Below are 19,945 nucleotides of genomic sequence, written 5' to 3'. Positions count from 1 at the left end.
AGCCCAACTCTCCACTACCTTATAGTATGCGGAAAAGGTAGTTAGAACATAAAAAGTGGGAATTAATCTATGTTAGATGTTCTTGGGAACATACCTTGGGCAAACATCTGGCAAATGCAAGCACAAGGATAGCTCTGTGCTGCTGGATGACAGACAAACCTCATAGCTGGCTCTGATTTTCGTAGCCGTTTTTCTTAAGCAATGCAGGCTATTGAAAAAAGTAAGAAAATTAAAAGGAAGCCAAGAAGGAAATCCTTATGAAATATGTCAGTTTCAGTAATTATCCTATGGATTGCCTAAAGTACATAAAAAGCCTGTTTAATCGACTGCTGAGTTCAAAACTATCAGAACCTGAGAAGATCAATAAACTCATCCCTAAGGCTGAAGCTTTTCAGCACAGTGAACCATCAGACTGAATTTAAAATATCAGTGTGATATATTCACACTTTTTAACCACCACTATGGCCTCTGTGAAATCTGCGTAATAAAATAGTTAAAGATCCAAAAACAAGAACAATGAAAGTACTGTTGAACTTGATTATGCTGGAAATGAATAATCAATATGAGAATGTTTACATTATTATCTTCTTAAAATGGCTGGGCAATTCTTTTTCCATTAAAAAGGGAGTTCTCATCCTTTCAAATGCTTCTCTTTGAATCTGAGATCAGCAGTGCTGCAGCAACATTTTCACATAACAGCTCAATGTGTTCCTGTGAAAATATGCAGGAAACAGAGTTAGCAAAACGGTGAGGATAAAGATGAATGCTACCATTTGTTTAACATCGGTAACTTTTTGGTGCGATGCTTCTGACGACTTCTTAAATAGTGGTGTATTTTTGTAAAATGATCTAACTGCACAATGGGACTTTAATGATGCGAAGTAACTCACAATAGATTTCTCCACCCTATTCACCCTGTAATGTAATATAATGCAATACAATACCAGGAAAAATTCTAGAGCAGATCATTAAACAGGCAGTCTGTTAGTACTTAGAAGGGAATGTCGTGATCAGTAAAAGTCAACATGGGTTTCTCAAAAACAAGTCATCTGTCTCTTTGAGAGAGTGACAAGTTTGGTAGACGAAGGGAATGCTGTGGATGTAGAATACCTTGACTTCAGTAAGGCCTTTGACAAGGTTCCCCATGACATTCTTGCAAGCAAACTAGTGAAATGTTGGCTAGACAATGCTATTGTAGATGGATTTGTAATTGGTTGACTGACTGAATCCAAAGGGTGCTCACCAATGGCTCATCTTCATCCTGGAGAGAAGCAACTAGCGGGGGTGCAAAAGTCCTTGGCCCAGTTCTATTCAATATTTTTATCAATGACTTTGATAATGGAATAGAGGGCATGGCCCTTTCCGCACGGGCAAAATACAGCGACCCAGGGACAGCAAAAATGCCGTCCCTGGGCTGCTGTTCGCACAGGAGGTGCTGCTGCATTGCAGCAGTGCCGTCCTAGCCGCCCGGGGGTGGCGTGAAGCTGCCGCTGTAAACCTCACTTGTTGAGCGAGGTTTTTGCAAAGCGGTGTCTTCCTGTTGGTGCAGTGCGAAGGAACACACTGCTTTCCCCGTCGCCTCCACTGACCTCATCTTCCAGCGTCGCCCTGGAGGTCTGAGGGCAGCGTGGGTGGGTCCCTGCAGCCCTCCAGAGCGACACTGGAAGACGAGGTCAGTGGAGGGGGGCAACCGAGAGGCGGCTCCATGCGGAGCCGCCTCTCCAGGTGGGGAGGAAGTTGGGGCCGATTGCACGCTAGCGTGCGAACAGCCTCCGAGCCTCCACTGGCGCAATTCATGGCGGTGGAGGTTCGTTTCCGCGCATGTGCGGAAAGGACCCATGCTAATCAAATTTGCAGATGACACCAAATGAGGAGGGGTAGCTAATAACTCAGAGGACAGGGTCAGAATTCAAAATGACCTGGACAGGTTAGAGAGCTGGGCCAAAACTAGTGCCTATCCAACAGAACTAGAACTAGGCACTAGAACCCAAGCAGACCATGGTGGATGAAGTTACAATTTTACTTAGTTCTTTTTGCCAAAAAGGGTATAACAAGGATGAATGAATGATCCATTCTTCGTTTCTTACAGATTTATTATCACTTTTGTGACTTGTTCCTACTGCACATGCATATGGTATTTATTGGCACACAAATAATGTTAAAAATGATTACATTTTAATGGGGAAATTCAGTATGAGCAAATGAATTTGCCTAGATTTGTATCTGATGGCACATGGTTGGAGAGAAACTGAAACTGAGGCTCATTCCGCACATGCAGAATAATGCACTTTCAAACTGCTTTCAATGCTCTTTGAAAATATGTGGAATGGCAAAATCCACTTGCAAACAGTTGTGAAAGTGGTTTGAAAACACATTATTTTGTGTGTGCAGAAGGGGCCAGAGATTTATGGTTAAAACATTGAAATCATCCTTAGGTAAGAATTGTTTTCCACGCCCTTGATAGCATTTTAGAAATAATATTCCTTGCAGCCTTATTCTCACTGCCTTACCAGAGGCTAATCACTGTAAAACACAGAGGTGATGTTAAATTTTTTAGGAAGTGGAATTCAGATTTCACACTTTCTCATATTTTGTTTCTTTCTCCGGCAAAAAAAATCAGTCATGTATAACAAGTTTCAAATAAAGACATCCCCACAATGCCAAGGAAGTACTTTGCTAGAAGGGAACCAGATCTTGCAAAGAGATCTACAAGTCTCCACAGGTATTTAATTCATTCTCCTTATAGATAATGTTCTGCAAAGCTTTAATCTATTCTGTCTTCAACTCTGAAAATTTCGAGCGGGACAAAGTCAATTGTAACTTCAGTCCTGTTTGACAATCCAGTATTCTATCTAATCAGGGATATCTAGGGATCAATATACAAATTATCACATGGCCTAAACAATGTCTGTTTGTTATTGATCACAAACAACGGGACAGAATTGTTTCCAGCATGCCAGAGTGATCAGGAGCCTTTGAATCTGATGTTTGTTCTAGCACTTTGCGGTCTGGTTTGATTTCCTGGACAATAAGAAGGGCTGGAACATCAAGGGGAAAGAATGACTCATCATCAGAAGATACACACATGAACGTGATAAGGGATGCTATGTAAGAACTGGATCAGACTGACGGTCATTTCTGTGCTCGGCGTTCCCACTTTCTGCCAATTCTCTTGCTGTAACAGTGGATCCCATTGGCTTGAACTGTTATGTAACCTGGGATGAAACACACGCTAAACGGACAGGCTTTTCTTGTACATCCTTGTATGCACATGCTGTAAAGCAGTGAATGGGCAGGGAGAGAAGGAGACACAGAGGCAATGCCATCCAGCTCACATGCCCTCCAACAGACAAAAGGAAACACTTTGCTTGAACCAGCTGGTGGACAGGCAGACGCTGAGTGGAAGGAGGATACAGGAAGGTCTCAGGTTCTATCTTCCAGTATGATAGAAAGTCTGCCTTGCAGACAGATTAGGAAGGGTGGGACAGCAGCAGAGACTTAACATATCATTTTATAACAGTAAACACACCCACACACCCAGGCTAGAAGATGTGATATCCATGTTGAGGAAGGATCCGGTCACCTTTTTGTGGGAGAGAGACTCACTGGCTGATTCCACATGGGCCAAAAACAGTGGTGTGAAAATGGTGTGAAAACAGTATAAACCCTTTTACAAAATTTTAAACCCTTTTACACCGTTTTCACACTGCTGTTTTTGACCCATGAGGAATCAGCCACTGATTCCAAGAGCTCCAATGTCTCCATGTCTATAAAAGCACTGAGCAGAGATACCTTTTTCCTGCCACACACCTGCCATAGACAGTCCTCTTCACATGCACAAAATGAAGGGGATGGAGGAGCCCCCCCCCCATTTTAAACAAAAATGGATCACAGAGGATAGATTACATCTTTTTTTTTGAGCTTCAAACCTCCTTGGTCAAGGGAATTGGACTTTAGGGCTAGACAACCAAAACGTATAAAGAGGGTCAGGTGGTGGGGGAACCCCCCATTTGATAAACATGCAACGAATTAACAAGGTTAGGAAACCAAAAAAGGGATGAATTATATGATCAACACAAGCTTTAAGTTAAAAACACAGTAGTTGAAAACAAAATGAAAAAAATAGTCATATAAATTACATACATGGTTACACATAGCACTAACATAGGGACCTAGTGTGTTTCGACCAGAACTGGTCTCCCTCAGAGGTCAAACTCTTACACACACAAGAAAGATATCAATGAAGCATTAAAATATCACCACACAGGCCAGCACTTAAAACAGTTACGCAAGCGATTGTTCGCCACAGCTCAGGAAGAAATTTCACTTGATCTAATGTACAGATAGTTTAAAACCAGAATTTGCACAGTTTCTAAATTCTCCCATCTAATAAATTTTTCCGCCTTCTTGTATGAGGCCTTCAAGTGTCAGATTGCCTTTTATTACTTGACATTTGTTCTCTTCCAAGAGTGTATGAGATGCCTTGCAGACTCCTATAGACATATCTTTCCAGTGTCACTGTTCTCCAGATTTCTGAGAACTGACACGGCTCCCCACCCCGCAAGGTTTCATGTTTCACTCTTCTGCTCCAAATACATTATTTTTAGAAAGCATAAGAAGTTGCCACCCACGGAGGAACTCATCATCTGTGGGTCAGCCAGCTGTTCTGCGCATGCCTCTTGACTGTAAGCAAGCAGTGCTAGAGTAATGAATCATTCAGAAATTCATTGGGCAACCTCCTTTAGGGAAGGGTATTTTGGGATCACATGCACATTAATTGTTTAATGTCTCACAGCCCATTAACTGATCTCTTGAGGTACAGAGTATGCAAATGATTGTCCTAGATAAGAACTCTGTTTGATCTTTTAAAAAGAATCACTTCTCTCTTGTGATAATTGCCATTTCTTTTGCAAGCTGAAACTTATAAATCAACCACTATAGTTTCCCTCTAGAGACAGTTCATTTCCCCTCAATAACTAATGCATGCATTCACTTCACTTATTACAATCCAAGATCGGCCAACGCCAAAATAAGCACACAAGCTAAACACAAATAAAATTTTAAAAAGCTTAACTTTGTTAAACACTAATTCTAGTGACACAAGTCGGTTAATAAAAAAGATTGAAACCTCTGCTTTCTTCTCTACTGAACCAAGCACGAAATTGGGCCATCCTAAGGGTGGTTTCATTAAAGCAATCTGGAAAAATGGATGGCTGCATAAAATATATTAATAACTAATTCAAGAACTGAACTTGAATCCACTATGGGCTTTGATCCTAAGCATCCATAAGGGGCAATCCCATTCCCATTGAAGTCAACAGGATTTATTTCCAGTTAGCTAAGTTTAAGAGTGGAGTGTTATTTAATTTATTTATTATTTAATTTTCTATACCATCCATCCCCGAAGGGCTCTGGGCAGTGTACATAAAAACAAGTAAAAGTCATAAATAACAGTAAAGACAATTAATTTAAAATACAAACAACAAACCAACCAGAAACCTAACATTTAGATGGCAACCTAGTAAAAACTCTATGCCCCTAGGTAGGGACCAGGCCTAACAATTGGCCCGAATAAGATGGTATATATAAGAGGGGGTGGTGTGGGAGGCTATCAGCGACTGCCCCCCCCCAAGGCCCAGTGGAACAGCTCTGCTTTGCAGGCCCTGTGGAACTGTCCGAGGTCCCACAGGGCCCTAACAGCTGGAGGAAGAGCATTCCACCAGGCAGGGGCCAGGGTTGTAAAGGCCCTGGCCCTGGTAGAGGCCAGTCACATCACTGAGGGGTCCAGGACCACCAGCAAATTTGCCTTTGCAGATCTCAGAGGCTGACTAGGGACATATGAGGAGAGACCAACCTGAAGTTACTGATTAAACATTCACTATTTCCTTTCAACTTCAGCTTGTGGCCTTTTAATGGAGTCAGGAAATGCCCACAGCTTCCCTGGTTACATCAAAATGTGTTATGCAAACACTACTTACTGACAACATGGAATGACTTTGTATCATGACGTTTACAAGGCAGATTGTATGTTGACAAGGTGGTTTGCCATTGCCTTGTCTATTTATAGTTGTCCACACTTTACCTTCAGCAACCTGGGTAATCATTAGTCCCCTGAATATTCAGAAAATCTCTACAGTGATGTCATCTGATGTTGCTCAGTGGACGTGAAATGAGATGTCCTGTCTCAGGATTCTGGGCACAATTCACTGGGTGCCATAGTAGGATCTGGGTGTTATTTTTCTGCTAGAGCTGCAGACTTGAAAATGCTACAGTCAAACCATGATCTTAAAACCACCATTGGCCTTTGGGGGCAAGTGTATGTGCCTGTGTGGCAGGGAAGAAGCTCCTCACACCTCTTCCTCTTGGTTAGCTTTCATGAAATAGAGCCCACTGTATTATTATTTTTATTAATGTCACAGCTGCCAGTCCTCTAGCTGGTTGTTGGCTTCTCATTACAATTCGAGTCTCACCCAGAGGCCTAGGAAGTTGTAATGTATCAGCATAGTATTCACATGGATCTGACAGATGTTGATTTTGTCAATTTGAAGATGTTTCAAGTGCTGCCCTAGTGTTTTCTGAATGGCGGCCAGGGTGCTGATTACCACTGGGACAACCTCAGCTGGTTTGTGCCATAGTCGCTATATCTCAATTTTCAAATTGTGGTATTTAGTGACCTTCTCATGTTCTTTTTCAATGACCCTGCTATCGCTAGGTACTGCTATGTTGATGATGGTCACTTTCTTGTTCTCCAGCTACATCACTGGGATGCTCGCTATATTATGTGCCAACAATTTGTCCATTTGGATTTGAAAGTCCCACAAGATCTTGACCTTCTCATTTTCCATGACTTTCTCTGGACAATGTTCCCACCAGTTTTTAGCTATCCTAATATTATAATTCTTGCATAAATTCCAGTAGAGCGTCTTGTCCACTGAGTTGCTCCTCTATTTGTACGGAGTCTAGACAATCTTTTATTATTATCATTATCATTAATGCTAATAATAATAATGATAGCTTTTTGCTCCGATGAGCAATCGCTCTTCCAAGAACTTTGCAAACTTCTGACAGCGCTCCATCTCGAGCTTGGCCGCTTTCCCCCCATCTGGGCTGTTTTTTTTCTTTTTGCCCTTTCAATCCGAAAGCGCGCGCAAGCAAGTCTCGGCTCCCTTTGGGCCCCCTCGGCAGGCCGGCTCGGTCGCTAGGCGGGGAGCGCCGTTGCCCTTTTAAGACGAGCCGTGTCAGGCTTGTGACGTCAGGGCAGTGCAGAGACCTAGTCGCCGCCGCGGCTGCCTCTCTAGCGTCGTTGCAGCCAGAAGCAGGGAAGAGCTCCGGATCTGCACGGGAGGGAGCGGGCGCGAGTGGGGGGCCGTTCGGGCTGCCCTTTTCCCCCAGGGTGCCCCTGCAAGGAAGAGCGCCGCAGGCTCTCCTCCCCGCGCCTGCCTGCCTTCCCTCCCCCTGCAGAGATTTTTCTTTTTAAATTTGCCATGCCCAAGGATCTAGCAGGAACCACCGCCAGCAACAACAGCGGCGGCGGCGGCGGCGGCAGGAGGAACTTTGCAGGCAGGAACCTAATGGCTGCGAAGGGGGAGATCTGAGTTCAAAGTCTCTGCCCAGCCTGCCCGGGGAGAAGGCTGCGAGCGAGGGAACCCGGGGAACGCCCGGCCACCATGCGCCCAGGGGCTCGGCACTGATGCCCGCGTCCCTGCCCCCGGCGGGAGGATCGCCAGCTTCTCCTTCCCCTGGGGCACCGCCAGCCCAGCGGGCGTGACGAGCCACCACAAGCGGCGGCAGCAGCAGCAGCCTCGGGGAACTCCCCTCGCGGGGCTCGAACTTCCCGTGACCCGGGACTCCCGGCCGGCGGATCCCACCCCGGGCCGATTTCATTTTCCTCGACATCATCTCGTGTTTCGGAAGTGCGGGCGAGCCGGCGCCTCTTCTGGTTGGAAAAGAAACTGGGGCCAAGATCATGGCGGGGAAAGGGGCCGCCGTCAACACCGGGGTCTTGTTAGTCACGGCCAACGTGGGATCCTTGTTCGATGATGTAAGTTGCGCGCGGCCAAGGGGGCCCCCGGCTTTGGGGGGTCTCGGACGAAGGCGCACAGGTGCGTCCTGGCACCGGGCTGCCGTGGCGCTTGCTGCGCATCTCCGGTGGGCGAACCTGGGCCGCCTTCCTCGGTGCGCGCGTGTCGGGGAGAGGTCGAAGGCGCAGCCGGGGGGGGGGGGGGGGCTTCGTCCGGTCCTAGCGCCCCACGCGGCTTCCCTGGCGCGGAGACGCTGCCCGGCTGGCGCTCCACCCGGCTTGCAAGCGGCCGCTGCCAAGGAGAGCCCGAGTGTGCCTCTTGCCAGGTCCGCGGATCGTCGCCAGCGGCGTCTTGGCGCGTCAGATGGGGATTCCCTTCGGGCAGCCCCGCGCCACCGGCCCAGCAGGTGAAGGTGCTCCACCTCCCAGAGCGGCGGAGCTCACCTGGGTTGGCACAGCCCAATCGCTCTGCCCCGGCTTCTGGCTGAGGCAGCCGGGGGCTGTGGAAAGAGCTGCCCTTCCCGTTGGCCCCTCCCCACTTTATCCAGTCCCTAGGCAGAGGTTCTCTCCCTGTTTGCAACTTGTCCATGTGTATTTAACTTGTACTCTGCACTGGAAGGTAAAAAGCCATCAAGCTGTTTCTGCAGTTAATATGAAAATTCCTTAGGGCCAGCTGTCCTATGGGGCATCTCCTGGCCCAGGGTCGTCCCATCTTCCCCGATCTGGAAAACTAAGCCGGGTCATCTCTCTGGACAGTATATGGAGGGGAGACCACCAAGGAATTCTAGGGTTGCTTTACAGAGGCAGGCAATGGCAACCCACCTTTGAAGGTTGCCTTGAAAGCCCTATGGGTTTCAATATGTTGGTGGCAACTGGGCAGCATTTTTCATGTATGCATCTCCTGGCAGAATTGCATTTGTAAACAGGGACATGAAGCTGCAGCAGTTCCCATGATTACAGGATCTACGGAGAGTTTTGCCATGTTCAGGAGTGATCTCGTCTGTTTCTCTAAGGCCTGGTTGACACACGAGTGCAGTACATGTAGGCACTGTACATTTGATGACACATAGTGGACTATATGTGCTCACTCCATTGAAAAAGAATTAAGGTAGTTAAGGCAAGTCTGAGTAGGATTCTGAGTAGATCTGCTTTGCACGGATAGTTTTCATTTTTGTAGCAATTTTGTTTTTGTTAAGAACGGTGGGGTCATAATCATTCTCAGTGGTGACCGGAGTGGGGTGGGGATCAATTCCACTTGTGTGGTAGGTATAGTCATATTTTTCTATTGCACAATGTAAACCAAGAAAAATGTTGAAACTTAACATTGGGCAAAAGCCTCCCTGTATTTGGAAAGAGACTCCAAGTGTGTTATTCAGTAGTGAGGCAAATGCTGTTCTTCTAAACATTGAATGCGATAGTGAAATATACATGGGTAACATATATAGCCTCTAGAGAGGACCCCCATTGTGCATAGTAACACATTTCTTGAAAACGTCCTGTCATTGTGAGCTTCTCCTGAAGTTGTCCTATGTAGCTTATGTGTCCAACTCTGGGCTTACTAATTTGAGTCCTTCCAGTGGGTTGCAGCAGTCTAGCCTGATCTTGTGCATATTCACAAAGTCTTAGTTGGTTCAGTATAGTTTACTTACGAGTTAGTGTAGATAGGATTGTAGTTTTCATTCTTTAGTGATATTTTCTCAGTTGAATGTAAATTGCCAGTTTAAGGTCTTTTTCAAGGTGAATGCTTGTCATGAAAATAGACTAAAACAAAACTAGGGACCTTAATTAAACTGTAAAGAGTATTTTTGCTTTATTCCTAATGTGCCGCTATACTTCCAGGTGAGGGATGAATCAACAAGTGGAATCTGTGTTGTATGGTGGCTAGAATGTTGGTTTAGGGTTGGGGAAACCCAGGATCATATCCCAGCTCATCCATGAAGCTCACTTGGGCTTGGGTTGACCTTTTGTGATTGGATGAACTTTGGGATGTAGTCATGGCTTGGTGGTAGAGCATCTGCATGCATATGTTCCCATGTTCAATCCTCAGCATCTCTAGGAGAAGCGGAATGAGATGCTGGAGGGAACACAGGAGAAGTGAAAGTTGAGTTCTGCCTCAGGGAGAGAGCAGTGACAGCTCAGGTCTGGTTCAGGAGAAGACAAAAGTGAAGGGAGCTCTTCCTGATAGTGTGGCAGGGTGGTTGGGAGAGACGTGAGTGCTCAGTTGTTAGGCCTGTCTTTGGTGATGAACAGACCTTGTACAATTTAGGCTGACTTTGGAGAAAGGGCAGGCTGGTGTGAGTGGAATCCTGTGTGTGGGATGGGATCCAACCTAGTGGCTGAAAACATTGTAGAAAAATCTAACCTAATTACTTTTTGAAGTCATAGCCTATTTAAACCTTTGTTCGTCAGTCGGTGTCTACTTTGTCTTCCTGGAGACCTGTGCTGTTGCTTTGACCTTTAAAACCAACCTGAAAATTAAAAAGTCTTCTTAATTGTTAAATAAGCCTCAGTGATCTTAATCATCTCCTTGTTCATCGCAAAACTTACCTGCCAGCAGCAAACCCAAAGCTTATATACTTACTACCTGTAGATCAGCTGGAAACTGAGGGGAAGGTTTATATTTAAAACAGACCTAGATCCCAAAAATCATAGGAGGCTGTGTGTGTCCCCTCACTATGAACTTCCCCAGTTTGTCACACATGGTATGAAAGACTTCTGCAGAGGCAAACTCGCCATTTCATTCAAGGGAGGGACTGAGGTACAGTGGTAGAAATCTTTGTGCCCTGAAACTTCTAGGTTCAGTCCTTTATATACTCAGTTAAAAAGGTCAAGTGGTAAGTAGTAGATGTCCACTTGAGATCTGGAGGTCTGTTACCAGTCAGTAGACAGTACTGACCTCAATAGACCAAGGGTCTTCTTCACTGTAAGGGAGCTTCATGTGTGTTTATCCTAACCTACCTCACAGGATTGTTGTGACAATGGGGACAGAATCACACGTGGTGCTCTGAACTCCCTAGAGAAAGGGTGGAATAAAATGAGATCTCTGGAAAGATTGAGCAGAAAAGGTGCTGCGAGCCACAGCATATTTATTGCTTCCTTTATCAACCTGTTAAAAAGTGGGGCTGTTTTGCTGCAGGTCATGATGGGGATGGAAAGTTGCTGTCAAATTGCAGCTGACTTATGGCAATCCCATAGGATTTTCAGGACCTGAGAATAACACAGGTGGTTTGCCATCATTGCCTGCCTCTGCATAGCGACAGTGGAACTGCTTGGTGGTCTCCCATCCAAAATACTATCCAGGGCTGACCCTGCTTAGCTTCACAAGATCTGACCAGATTGGGCAAGCCCAAGTCAACCAGATCAGTGTGCTGGAGGTCATAGTCTACTACAAAATCCCATGATTCATCACACTGTATATACATACTCCACTGACTTTTTCTCAAGCGGTCATGAAGTTCATGCTATATTCAGTCAGGCATTTCAAATGCTCAAGGGTTGTATTAAAGCTTGTTTTTGCAGAATAAAATACAATTTTATTGTAGAATTTATTTACGAGCATAAGAAAAGTTCTGCTGGTACAGATCAAGGACCCAGTGTGGTTTTTTTCAACAGTTGCCAATGAAATATTTTCAGAAAGCTTAAAAGCAGTTCATACGGGTATCAGTTCCGTGCATGTTATATGACCCAGCACCCTGTATTCAGGAGTATACTTTCTTTGATCCTGGAGGGTTCGTTTAGCGGTTATGACTAATAATAATTGAAAGGTATGTGAATTCAATAACCCCTTTTAAGAACCATCTAAACTAATGGCCATTGCCACATTTGGCGTTGTTATCACCTGTCATCTAGTATTATCACTTATATATCCATGGTGGGAAGTAGTACTGCCTTTCCTCTGTTCTTAACCTCTGGCTGCTCAGCTATACGCAGATTTTGAGCGCAAATCCATTTTCTGTAGATATTAGTAATATTTTGTTGATAGGCGTAGATTTGTGGACTCACTGCTCACTATGTTGGCATCTGAGGTCCTGTTCTCTATTTCCTTGATGTTTGAAATAACATGGGTGGTCATGACCAATGATAGGGCCTTTACTATGGTATCCCCCATTTGAGGAGGCCTCATTCAAGAAATACTCATCAGAACTACATATCTGGTACTTAGTTATGTTGTTATTGTTTTTGAAGTTTTTAATTTAATTTATTTATAACAATTATATCCCACTTTCCCCTCACAATTAGGGCCCTCAAGGAAGCAGTTTATGTTTTATCTGCTAGATGAAAACTTGGCTGCCTTCCCAATCACTTTTTTTCCTTTAGTTTTTGTTATCTGGGTTTTGTGTAGACTTCCCTCATTATCGTTTTATTTCACCTTTTAACAATCAGCTTGACATTAATTTGCTGTGCTTCTATGGCGCTGTTTTTGTTTTGCTGATTGGTTTTACTGATTTTTTTGTATTGCGTTTTTGTATTGTATTTGGGCATATCCTGTGGAGAAGTGGATAAGAAATAAATAAATAGATATAGATTCGTGGTAATGCTTGTTATCTCTTGGCATTTTACAAAATAAATTGTTTGGGGCTGCACTGCTTAGAATCCTTTCATTTGGAGAACATATCATTAATATAATAATGAAGTGCCATCAAGTCACAACCAACTTGCGGTCAATTTCTCGTAGGGATTTTAAGCAAGAGATGAGGAGAGGTGGTTTGTCATAGTTGTCTTCTGCATAACCACTCTACTCTTCCTTGGTAGCCTCCCGTCCAAGTATGAAACATGGCTGACTCCGTTTAGCTTCCAAGTTTTGACATACTCAGGCTAATTTGAGCTATTGAGGCTGTTAAAAAAATAATTGGAGTAGCTCGATATAGGGAGAGTTGTGTAGCAGGCAATTTCAACCCTAGTGCAAAAGTTTACTATTTAACATTCATTGTATTAGGGTATCCCTGTGTTCTCCAACCAAAACTTGCTTTTCTTTTTAGAAAAATCAAAGAGATTTAGTTCTGGCTAACTTGTTCTTTTGATTTCAGCAGCGCTTAAGTGTGACAGTCTGTTTTTAGAATGGGGCCAAGATATTTTAACAACTTGCTTGATACTGCACAGTTGTGAAACATCCTGATCCACAGATATGTTGATGGTTGTATAAATATGCCATTCATTGCGGTCTGCAAGTACATATATGGGGCATAAATTGCAACATCTTAATGAAATTGATGGCACTATAAAGGTACATAGTTCTGTGCTGAGTTCCAGTTATTAACCCCCCTTTTTGGAGTAAAGTCATGCAGGTTTTAACATGATTGGATCCAGGTTTCTCATGGAAGGACTGAGGTTCAGCAGATCTGTTTATATTACAGATCACTGAGGAGAATTATAACTGTGAACATGATCCGGCAAAGATAAGCCTTTTAAGCCCATTTGTTTACAGCAGAAAAGTTTGGTATGTGCATCAGTCCTTTCCTCTCAAATCACTGGGTTTTACAGGAATTTACTCTTGGCTTGAACATGCCTGACTCTAGGTGATCACAACCAGATCCCATGACTAACCTATGCTCATTCATGTGCATATCATGCAGGTTGTGCTCCACTTGCATTCAAAGTCTGATTGAAATTTCTTATTTCAGGATGTCTGTAATCAAGCATTGGTCTAAGGCACAGGTGTCAAACTCGCGGCCCTCCCCATGCTGGCAGGGGATGATGGGAACTGTAGTCCATAACATCTGGAGGGGCACGAGGTTGACACCTATGGTAAGGTCAGTTGAGAACCCTGGTTTGTGGGAACACAATAAACTCAATTTGTCCGGGCACCTGTATTCAGATGTCACAGCCAAGAGTTTGATTTGACTCTTTCCAAACATGGACATTTTCAGGGGCGCTTTATGTGCAAGGATAGGAACTAGGGCATCGCAGACATTTCAGGCAAACAGAGGAGAAGTCATGATAATCAAAATGTGATTGATGATCCCATTCCAGTAGTCATCCTAGAGGGTCCCTTTAAATGCTTGGGATTAGGCTTTAGATTATGAATGGTCATTTAGCAGATAGTTGTTGAACTAAGGACTTCCTTTGCAGTCTGTTGTGAAAACTCTAGCTTTCACTGTGAAAGTAAACCTGTTTCTGGAGTCTACCACTTCATACTGAAGGTGAGGGCTTGCATGATTCAGTGCTTCTTGATGCACAAAGAATCCCTCCATGTAGAACAATAGCATATTGGAGAGAAGAACAGGCTTGAATGTTCCCCCTGATATCTAGTTTCTATATGGGGCAGTTTTGGAGAAAGTTTATCATGTGACACACCTCACCCCTTGTCCAGAGCTGTAAATGGCATAGCCCAGACACAAGTTTTCCATCTCTGTAACAATTAGATCTTTGTCGTTTTATTTATTTTAGACTTTCCCCCATTTTCTCCCCAGAGGGAATCAGAGTGGCTTACAACATCTATCTCCTCTGCTCTGTTTTATCCTCACAGTAACTCTGTGAGATTGGTGAGGCTGAGAGGGAGGGTGATTATCTCAAGGTCACCCAGGAAACTTTCATAGCAGAATGAAGATTTGAATATGCCATGCTGACTTTGATCCCCTTGATAAAACTAATTTTGTTGGAGTGTCTGAAGGCCACTGGGGATTCTGGCCAAGACTCAGCGTATAAATGTTAACAACAAATGTTCTGATATATATTCTGTGCATTTGGAGCATGTCATGCCAAGATGCTGAATATTCAGTACATGATTCCAGATAAAATAGTCCTGATGACAAAGTGAAATTTGACTGGCTCTATGTTTTTTTATCTTCTTTTGCGGTGCTTATACATTTTCTCAAAAGTCTCATTGCCTCAGAACATACTGTTCCCATCGTTATCTGGAAGCCTGGTAATTCCTGGTTTGTCAAGCCCAATCAGAATTCTTCTAAAACCCAGTCCCTGCTGGCTGTTCCTACGTGTCGCTCCTCAGTGGCTGTGTGGTCATTCATAATGCCACAGCAGTGATTTAGAACCACCCTTGTTCTCCTTGGATGTGTAATCTGCTCGCTGCACTAGAATTAGAGAGAACATGCTGTTTCCTTTTCTTTTCCTTCCAGCATGCCAGTGGCCCTGTACACTTTGAGTAGGTTCCCATGGGTTGGAGGCTGTAATCGTTGCCCTCACTGTCTGAGGTGATTGAATCAACTTCTAATTTGCTGACCAACACACAAGTAGTTTAAACCAGTTTCTAACATGAATTTGTTTGTAGACATCTGAGCCTTGGAGATTTCTGCTCACAAGGAAATTTGGCCTGGTCGGCATAGGAGACAATAATGAGGTGAATGCTGGGTGGAGTGTAGTATGGATTGTATTACTGCCGGTTAGGGATTACATTTTTCAGAATTTCCCTACATTAATAAATAATTCTCTGTGAGTGGAATAGCTAGCAGTTTGAAGGGCTAGACTTTGTTACTTGCTAGGCATCTACATGTGGGGAGCATTGCAAATGTGGTCCCCTCCCCCTCGCACACCTGCAGTCTGAAATGGTGCAGTTCATTGTATCACATGCTGCTGTATGTATCTGTTGGACCTGAAGTGGTTCAGAATAACTTGGGTGAAACCTTCTATGGTTGGTACCTGCCTTTTCATATTGCTTTTGAATACCATGGAAGCAATGCCTACTGTGGGACAGTGATTTCTGAGGCTGTAATCCAATATACTCTTACAAGTGAGTAAATTCTGTTTAATTCAGCAGGATTTTACTTCTGAGTAAACATACAGTGGATTGGGTTGCTGATCACTTAGCAAAGCCTGTGCAGGAAACAAATGGTACATTTTGGTCGACATATTCATACAGTGAATAATATGTCCCCAAAATAGAATATTGCCTCTGTCTTTGCAAATGCAAAATAAAATCCCACCCCAAAAAAGCTACCGTGTGTTCAAGGTGGGGACGGACTGATTGCTGTTTTTAAAAGTTTCTGTTTTTTTCTAGTTTGTTGCTGTTGGAATCTGGGCTGGAAATTGAGCAGTCAAAATTCTGGAGTTGGAATAGTAATTAAGAAATACTATTTTATGAATTGAAATATGATTTGGTTTTTCATCTCAAGCTCTTGGGTGTGACAGTTATAAACTAGTCAATGACTGCCCTACTTGTTTCTTATTACTTGCAGAGAAGAAAGGGATCTATTGTATGTTTGATCCTGAGATGGTGTTAAATGATTGTGCTTACAAATGGCAGATTCCTGTTGGGGAATACAAACTAATAATATACTGTAATAATGTTCTTAAAATCTAGCCAGTATAATATTTAGTATAATATACTGTTTAACCCAGACGATAGTGTCTGTTTTTGTGTTTGATTAATTCTTTTGATGATGCTTCTAAGTGACAAACGGTGACCTCTAAAATAGAACTTGTGCTTGTTTGCGTACATCTAGATGTTTATAAAGCCACCGACTCTTTATCTGAGCCAACTAAACTAACACAATTAAAACAGGATTTTTAGCCTTGTTGTTGTTCTTTCTCATACATGAGAATGAAAATTTGAGCTCGCCAAACATTTGCATCTCTCTGCATGGAACGAAAGTCACTGAAATCCTCCAAGAGGATGTTTTTAACCAAAAGTGTAGTTTTGGATTTTGCATTTACATTGATCTTCTGGTGTTAGTATGTTTTGCAAATGTTTTGCTATTTGAGCTCAAATGGCACACATCTATGCAACGTTTTTGCCCTTGAGTTTCTTCTTCAATTATTACGCAGCTTCTAAACAGCCTAAATAAATCCCCTCTTGGATTAATGTCTTTCTCTGATTTGATGTTTTATGTCAGTGGATTTGATTCTGCAGTTGCTGTGCCTGCTGGCTACGATTGTACTGTCCAGCTAGTCTCATACTGAACAGCATCAGTTTTAGCCAAGAGGAATATAATTTTAAAGCTAAGTTGGGATGAGCTGTTCTTGTTCCTGTTTGTTTTTATCAGTCTGTAACATTGCCGACAGTGAAAACACAAATGGTTTATGGCCATTACCACACAAGTTATTTGCCTTGGGTCCAATGCTGTCGGGGAAAGCAAGATGTTCCCCTGCTTCTCCACAACATTGTGGTGCACTTGTGCACCTCCTGGGGTTTCCCTAGTTTTTCCTCTGATCTTTCTTAAACCTGTTTTGCTCTGAAGTTTAGGGAAAGATCTCAGTAAAGCCTGCATCGTTGCTGTGTGGGTGGGGAGGGCAGCCATTTTTTCTGTCCCTGTTCCTGCAGCAACCATATCCACTACTGGAGGGTTTTTTATTTAAAAACATTGGCACTAGATTGCCGTTTTACTAGTATACCATTATAATGGTAGATGCCTTTCATTACAAAAAGTATTTGAGTTTTTAAAAAGTATATCTCTTGCCCCTTTTCTTGCAGAATTATAAGGGAAGAGGCTTATCTTCGCTATCAAAGAGGCTAGAGAGTTACTTTTAAAAAGCTGAGAATTCACAGAGCCGGTTACACCCACTGTAATAATAATATATTCATATATTCATATTCTAGCACTTTTTTTAATTGCAAGAGCCCTGATGGTCCTAGAAAGGAGGTGGCCACTTCTGGGGAACTGGGACTGGAAACTGCAGGGGAACGTGCCATGTGGAAGCTCCATTGCCTCTGCAGGTTATCTGCCGCTGCTCCTGTAACGAGGAAGCTGCACACATTTCTCCTCATGTGGAAACTGCCTGTCTGTGCCGCTGCTTTTTTCCTTTTGCATTTTTTCCCTCCGATTCCACAGTTTACCTCTTAAATGTCTGCAGCGACTGTGACACAATGGGACAGATTTATATTTGTTTTAGACCGCAGAGCTTCTGTGTTGATTCAAGTTCCACTGGGAATTCTTTCTTCTGATTATCTGTCCCCTCCCCTGATTGTTTTGATACAGTTTAATAGCAGCTTCATTCTTTACTTGTTTTATGAGGCATTTTCATTTCAAGTAGTAGTGAGGTATGCGAGCACTAGAATCGCCAACAACCTAGAGGGGGTTTAATGTGTGAAAGTGGGCTGCTGAAGCTTTTCATGGCATGGAGGTAAATAACACAAGCTGGTAAATGACATCCCATTTAACCTCTAACAAAGAGACAATACTTCATTTCCTCCAGGCTGTTGGCTACACTAGTGAGTACTTGAAGAACAACTGTTATAAATGGTTGTAGCCAAAACCTGTCAGCATGCAATGTCCTTCGTAGCTATAGTAGGACATTTCTCTGAGGAGATAGGCTTAGGACTGATAAAATAGGGACAGAAAGAGACCATTTAGATAGAACTAACATTTTAACACTAGAGCTCCTTTTTGTAACCTTGTTGCAATTAATGTGTTATTTACACTTCTACCCTGCCTTTTCTTCAGATCTCAGGAAAGGGTATGTTGCTTTCTCCTCGTTTATCCTCACAGCAACCCTGTGAGGTAGTTTGGTGACATAAAAGTTACTTGCCCCGAGAGTTTCATGGCTAAGCTAGGTTTGCCAGGTACTCTCTGGGAACTGGCGGGGTAGGCGAATGGGAGGACACACCAGCGGTAAAACTTAGGCATAGTTGCAGTGTTGTCAGTGATATGTCAACATCACCTCTGACACTCACTGGAAGGGATGTAACCTCATTGTTGGCACTGTGTTGATGTCACTTCCTGTGAGCACCTGAAAAGGCTTTGATGCATCACTGACGATGTGGGGGCTAGGCCTTTGCTGATAAGACCCCCACTGGCTAGTTGAATGGTGCTGGGGGGAGAAGGCCCAAAGTGGGGGATCTTCCACCCCCAGGGTGGGTATTGCAACTGTAGACTGAGTAGGGAATTGAACCCAGGACTTACTCATCCAAGTATGTTGATTTGTCCCCACTGCCACACTTTTTTTTTGCATAGAATGGTCATGCCTCATTGTTTTCTCCAGTACCTACAGTAAAATCTAAGGCCTTTTCTTTCCATAAGTAAATCCATCACAGGCTTCCCTATTTCCTCCTCTATTGTAGCCTCACAATGCCCCTGTGAAGCAGGTTGAGAGAGTTGGTAGCCCAAGGCCACTCAGTGAACTTCCACAGCAGAATGAGGTTTTGAACCTGGGTCTTCCAGATCTCAGTCCAGCACCATGATATCATTCTGGCTTCATGCTTGCTTGAAGGAGAAGATCCGTGTTCTTTTATAGTCTCATTCTGGAACTTCTTTTCAGATCTCCTGTGGGTATTCTTAGATAGTCCAGCTAGCTGAATTTGTATGACTGGTGATAGATCACAAGCCTTGGCATTATCATATGCGTAGATCTTGCCAGCTACATGGTTGAGCATATTTGTGTTCTCAGCTGAAGTTCATGGAAGGATTGTCCCACCAGACAATGTTTGGGGCATGCACCAAACAGGGTGCAATAATTCTAATAACAGTCAGATGTAATATATTTTGTTAATTATATTCAGCCTCACTCAGACTTTGTCTAAGAATAGTACTAGCAAAACCACATGCCTGGGTGACAGTATTTCAGAATTCTTTGACTGGGTGATCAGCTTTCAGGGTTTAAAACCATATACTTGTATTTTAAGAAAAACTGTACCATATGGGTGGGAAATGTAAGGGGTATTATCAGATGTACATCTTCGTTTTGCATTTTATAACACTGGATTAGTTAGTAGGTTTCCATACTTAAATGTCAGTGTTTCTGCTTAGCTCACTTGTTGCAGCCCAATGGATGCTTAGGGATTCAAGGAGAGGAAGCAAGCAAACCTCTGCCTTTTCTTTAGGGTTGGTCAGAGCTACATTAAGGTGATGCTGCAGGAAAACTTGGCAAGTTGAAAGAAAAGAGAGGCATTTTTCTTCTGAAAATATCAATTCAAGTAGGTATGAGTAGGGCTAGTTAAAAAAAACTGTGATGGAATTGTTTGCCAATCCAGACTCTGTTTGCCTTGGACAAGTCACTGTCTCTGAATTGTAGCCCCACATCTTTGACATGGGAAAA

General features: G+C 43.4%; 1 protein-coding gene across 2 annotated transcripts in view; it reads left to right on the top strand.

Moving 5' to 3' along the window:
• The first annotated feature begins 7,279 nt into the window (after positions 1-7,279).
• INPP5A (inositol polyphosphate-5-phosphatase A) overlaps positions 7,280-19,945 on the top strand; it is a 309,623-nt gene continuing 296,957 nt past the window's right edge. For both annotated transcript variants that reach the window (XM_048505609.1, XM_048505610.1), the window contains exon 1: positions 7,280-8,041. In XM_048505609.1, the coding sequence (XP_048361566.1) occupies positions 7,967-8,041 (75 nt within the window). In that variant the 5' untranslated portion in view covers positions 7,280-7,966. The remainder of the gene's footprint in view (positions 8,042-19,945) is intronic.

Source organism: Sphaerodactylus townsendi, linkage group LG08, assembly GCF_021028975.2.
Source record: "Sphaerodactylus townsendi isolate TG3544 linkage group LG08, MPM_Stown_v2.3, whole genome shotgun sequence".
Lineage (NCBI taxonomy): Eukaryota > Metazoa > Chordata > Lepidosauria > Squamata > Sphaerodactylidae > Sphaerodactylus > Sphaerodactylus townsendi.
Note: the sequence above shows the minus strand (reverse complement) of the source record. Positions and strands in the feature narration are given on the sequence as shown.